The sequence below is a fragment of the Cyprinodon tularosa genome, unplaced genomic scaffold (assembly GCF_016077235.1).
Source record: "Cyprinodon tularosa strain WSP-4 unplaced genomic scaffold, ASM1607723v1 ctg575, whole genome shotgun sequence".
Lineage (NCBI taxonomy): Eukaryota > Metazoa > Chordata > Actinopteri > Cyprinodontiformes > Cyprinodontidae > Cyprinodon > Cyprinodon tularosa.
Window position 1 is genome coordinate 165,934 of NW_024039313.1, and position 5,573 is coordinate 171,506.

At 35.4% G+C, this 5,573-nt stretch overlaps 1 protein-coding gene across 1 annotated transcript; it reads left to right on the forward strand.

Moving 5' to 3' along the window:
* The first annotated feature begins 352 nt into the window (after nt 1–352).
* Nucleotides 353–3,639, forward strand: LOC119797210 (odorant receptor 131-2-like). Its single transcript, XM_038306176.1, has 2 exons — nt 353–502; nt 2,007–3,639. The coding sequence occupies exons 1-2, from the start codon at nt 353–355 to the stop codon at nt 2,772–2,774; spliced, it is 918 nt and encodes a 305-aa protein (XP_038162104.1). The 3' UTR covers nt 2,775–3,639.
* Nucleotides 3,640–5,573: the final 1,934 nt, after the last annotated feature.

The following is a 5,573-nucleotide window of genomic DNA, read 5'->3' on the forward strand; positions in this document are numbered from 1 at the left end:
TTTCCCCAAGATTTGTTGATCTGCCATCTTTACTGACGTGTGAGCCATATCTGAAGCTGATGTACAATATGCAAAACACTAAATGACAAATTAGGAGACTGCATAGTCAGACTCATCTAGTCATTCATGCTGACTTTTTTTCTGTGCAAAAAAACAAAAAAAACAACACAAAAATACAAACATTTGGTTGAAAGGATCAGAACTATATCATGCTTATTCACCTTTTAGGTGTTATAGTTAAACACATCATAGCTGTTGTGGAAAGCAAAAACAGAGAAATGTTTTAGATGTTGCATTTGATATTTGTAAAATATTTAACACTTTGTTATTTTCCCCTGACAGGCTTAAAGAGATGAATGTATCTGCAGCTAATGTGACGGTGGTTTTAGATTATCGGGATTCCTTTACCAAGGCTGTGATAAAGAATGTCATTGTTGTGGTCCTTAGCATTTCCATCAACTACATCAATGCAGGAATCATTCGTACCTTCTGTGAACACCAGGTCAGACATTATTTGACGGCTTGTACTGCCTTATAAATTGATTTGATAAATATAAATAGACCAGGAAACGAATTATGGTATTGAAATCATCAGGTATTAATCCTGTTTTTGCCAGGCTCCAGCATTTAAAATAAATAGTACATTTAATTACATCGTTATTTGCTTAAACATTTAAAAATTTGAACTTTTTACATGTTCTCATGATGAAACCAAAAACCTCAATGTAATTTGTTGTCATTCATGAGACACAAAAGTGATGTGGGAGGAAAAGTTTAAGTTGCTTCTCCTGGAGTCTGGTCTCTGACTTGGTTATTGTAACCTTAACCTATAGGTATGTTTTGAACTGAGCCACTATATTTCTGTCTATGCACAAAAATGATTAGAAAATAAAGTAATCAGAGTTCAGTTTTTGTGGGTGAAAGTGTCCTTCATCCAAATTTCAGTTCAAATCTAGAGAGGTAGAAGTTCTAAGTTTTAAATCTGTTTGGGAAGAGTCGTTCTGCAAATCTCACTGAACAGTTAGGTGCTGTTTTTACGATTGTTAGATTAGCTCACTGAGAGATATTTAGTCACCAATGTGAATTGCTTTAAACTTGACTGGGCATTAGGTAAATACTGTACTCTGTGTTTTTTATGTTTTAGCACTAAGCTTGATGCCCAATCAGGTTCCTTTCTTATAATGATTTTATTTAGAAGTATTTTGAAAGAATGAAGCGGACTGAATATCATTTAACATTTATTACTAGTTTGTCTCACAAAAAATCCTAAAGCACAATTACTGGTCCAACCGAGCTTGAAGGTTATATAACTTGACCTATTTTTGGAAATAAGTATTTTGACACACTCACATTACATTGTATTTTTAAAAGCCACTTTAAGTTAGTTTTTGCAAAAGTGAGCCATATTAGCAATATTAGCTGTATGTCAGTCAAAGTGTCCTAAAGAAAAGTGTTGTGTTTGGAAATTGTTTTCTTTGCTGTCATTTAGGTGTGACTTTACTAATAAAACTAACACATTTAAAAACAAGGGTTAAAAACAGGTTCTGTAAAACAGCTTTAGTAGTGAGTTCAGGCATAATGCAAAAATGTTTTGTGAACTTTAAGATCTAAAAATATCATACTTATGGACAAAACAGAAAAAAAGGATAGGTAAGCAAGCTGGTTTTAAAAACTTTAAGTTTAAATGTATAATATTTTCTAATGATAAAGGGGAAATAAGTAGGATTATAATAAAGACTAAAAGGGAAAAAAATGACGATAAACCTTTGAGGTTTTTTTTTTTCATGCAAACCAATTTCAAACTAATGTCAGACCCTTTACAATGAATTAAATAACCATGACTGTTTTATCTTAATCTGAATTATTAATGTCAATGCAACACTCCATAGCTGTGCAAACAGCATCACATGAAACCTCATGTCCTATCCGGTCTATCTCTCAACATTTTATCGCATCTTTGACTTTTATAACCATTGTCATATCTGCTCTTTTCGTCTCATCTCCAGATCTTCTACACTAATCCTCGGTACATCCTGTTTTTTCACTTGGTGATCAATGACATGATCCAAGTGTCGCTGACTGTGACTCTTTTCATAATAAGCTACATCATCTACAAGATACAAGTGTTTGTTTGTTGCATCTTAATCCTGACTGCCCTGTTTGCCACTGAAAACACCCCACTGAACCTGGCCTGCATGGCAGTGGAGTGTTACATCGCCATCTGCATTCCTCTTCGTCATCCTCAGATCTGCACAATCAAAAGAACACGGTTGCTTATTTCTCTGATCTGGACCACCAGCATGTTGTCTGTTCTCCCTGATCTCTTCATTACCTTGGCCACAGAACCACTCGACTATTTTAATCAACATGTGTTTTGCCTCAGGGAAACCGCTTTTCGAAATCCCAAAATAATCGAAAGGAGAAATATTACCTATACCGTATATCTGGTTCTAGTTTGGTGTGTTATATTTTACACTTATTTTCGGATATTATTCACAGCTAGATCAGCAAGTAAAGATGCTAAAAAGGCGAGGAACACAATCCTCCTCCATGGATTTCAGCTTCTGTTGTGTATGGCAGGGTATGCAGAACATCAGGTGAAAGAGGCAGTGTTGCAATGGTTTCCAAAGTATTACTCAGACTCTCTGTTTGCTTGTTATATAATTTTCCAAATACTCCCAAGATCTATTAGTTCAATCATCTATGGCATAAAGGATAAAACTTTCAGGAAGCATCTGAAAGGGCACTTAGTATGTAAGGTGAGTTCACATTAATATTAATGGAGTGTGTACATCTAATTTTGCTTTATAGTCTTGTATGAAACCTTATATGGATATTTCAATGAACCTTTTCTTCGCCAAATGAACTTCACTCGAAAAAGATTCAATAATGTGTATTTAAGGATTTTATGATTTCAACGTTACTGTTCTCTCATACACGAGGCATTGTTGGCAGGACCAAAGTGTAGGCAGAGTAAGTAAGTGTAAGTGATATTCATAAATCAAATGAGAAACTTACAGCAGGAGACTTGGAAAATAGGCAGTGAAACAAGCAGGGAAGTGGAGCGTAAGTTTCGTATTGAATGTCTGTGCCAGTAGCTTGCTGAGTTCTGCTGATTTAATTATGGTGCCCTTTTGGCTCATTACAAAGACGAAAAGAAAGAAAGAAAAAAATAATAATAAAAAAGAAAGAAAGCCAAGAGGAATTATGCAGTGCTGGGAATACAGTGTGAACATTAGTGTTCACTGAAGCCAGAGAAGCATTCTGGTTTTGCTGCTTGGTCGATGGATAGAGTACACAGCATTGCTAATACTGATACTAGGGATGACAATGCTATTATTAGGCTTCTTATCTATAGTAGTATTATAAAGTATAATAAAGATTTTCAGCATGTAATGGATGCAATACTTACCATTGTTTAAGTTTCATAATATAAGCTAGAAATTATTTTATCAAGTATTACAACCATACTAGCACTGATAGAAGAATGGACACATTTACTCGCTTAGCAAGTTAATTCACCATCACTGGGCAAGTTATTGCATCTCCATGTCCATGTGTCATGTAAACAAGCCAGCTATCATAGATGGTTTTCAAAAGTTACTTCCTAAATTTAACTGTCCAGTGAATATGAATATTTTTTCTCTCAATTGTCTATACAGAATCTAAAATTACAATAATTTCATAACAAGGACAACTCCTTAAAGAGATATTATGTGCATAAAGATAAAAAAAAATTAAAACAGCCTTTTTATTTGACCTTTACGACTAAAACATGGTTTGATGAGCAAACTGACACCTCAGTAATTTAGTTCTAATGCATTCATAAGACTATGACCATGTTTCCCTGAATGTACTGTTATTTGGAAGTTCACTTGCTGTTCCGTACGGTAGATGTGACGTTAAGCATGTGTGTGTGTCTGTATGTGCTTGCTTAAAAATGTCAATGAAAAATATTGCTTAACCTCTTAACACAGTAGTTATGTATAGAGGAGAAAAGTTAGTACAATTCTAAGGGCCCCTTACTGACAGGCTATTGCAGGGAAACAGGGTAGGACGGCCTCCTTTATGTTTGTGAAATGGACTGTGCTGTCTTGAAAAATAATGGTTATCAAAAAGAGGAGGATAAAACCATTAGAAGGAGTACCAATTTCTAACCCAGTTTGACCTGGGTATCGTCTATAATATATGACTTCAGGCGGGAAAGTTTGAAGCATTAGGTAGCCAACAGTTGCCAACTTTTCAGCAAGGAAAATCTCTAATAACTGTCCTAAAAGTCACCTAAAGGCACTAAATGACACCATTATATAATTTACATATTTAGTCATACTTTCATCCAAGACAAAAAGTAAATAAAAACACTCTAAATATGTTAAAAACTACATAGTAAAAAACTGCATGGTAAAGCTGCTGAGACTGACCACTTGTCAATCCTTTTTAGATGGGGGAGGCTCACTGCTATGGAACTAGATCGATCTCAATTTTCACAAATACACATATGTGATTCATACATACACAGGACAAGATCTACACATGCACAGCATGATTCACACAAGCACAAACAAATCCAGGCACACACAGAACAAAATCCACACACGCACAGCACAATTCATGCAAGCACACAGATCAACACATGCACAGAACAAGATTCACCAAAGTATTTCTGGTCCATAAACTATTATAAATTAAATTACAAAGTTTTAGAAGTCTTTAAACTTCACTGCAATTGTGTGTGGATTTTTGAGATTCTTCTGATGTACCTCGATTCACAAATGCATTTTTTACAAACAAGGAATGGTTTGCCACCAATCACAAAGCTCCTTTGTATAAGTCAATCACAAGAAAGCACGCCATGTGGGATGACTGATCCCAAGATTCCACATCCTCCGCCAGCAAAGGCTACAATCTCTGCAGTTCCTCCCATCTTGCTCCGCTCCGACTCCCTTGGAGCTTGAGGAGAGCATGCGCCATATTATCATTTAATTCAAGGGAGAAAAACATACGATAATGAATGCTTAAATTTATTACGACATAATTAAATCTCACCATCAACATAAATCACACACGTTTCTGCCAAAAATAGAATTTTTTCGTTGTGGGTCTTTGTAATAGGAATAATCATATAAAATGAGTTTCTTCTCTACCTCCAAACCCTGCATCTCTTCATGCACGTGATTATATAATCGACTTCCACCTCCTGGGTGACTGGAGTCCCTGGAATGAGCAAGCTCTAATGGATGTGTTCCTCTACTTCCTACTAAACGCCACGGCATCCTACAGCGCCTCAGCGGTTCATGTGACTGAATGAGCAATTTAGTGTCATCTGCTATCTAAGCAAATTATTTTATGCTATTAACCACCAATTCTGGAAATTTTTTCACTTGTGATTAATAAAATTTTGTACATACTATTAAGTGGGAAATTATAAGTATTTGGTTTTCTATTTAAACATTAAATATATCACTGTCTATCTCGCCTAAATTTTTACGTTCTGAGCCTTCTGACAGTCTTCTGCTCAACTCTTGCCATAGTTCTGGTGTTATATTTCAGAGCACTTCACAACATCTATTTTC

Coding starts and splice junctions, on each gene's coding strand:
- LOC119797210 (XM_038306176.1), top strand. CDS start 353: ATGAATGTATCTGCAGCTAATGTGACGGTGGTTTTAGATTATCGGGAT. Junction 503..2,006: donor GTACCTTCTGTGAACACCAG/GTCAGACATTAT, acceptor TCTCATCTCCAG/ATCTTCTACACTAATCCTCG.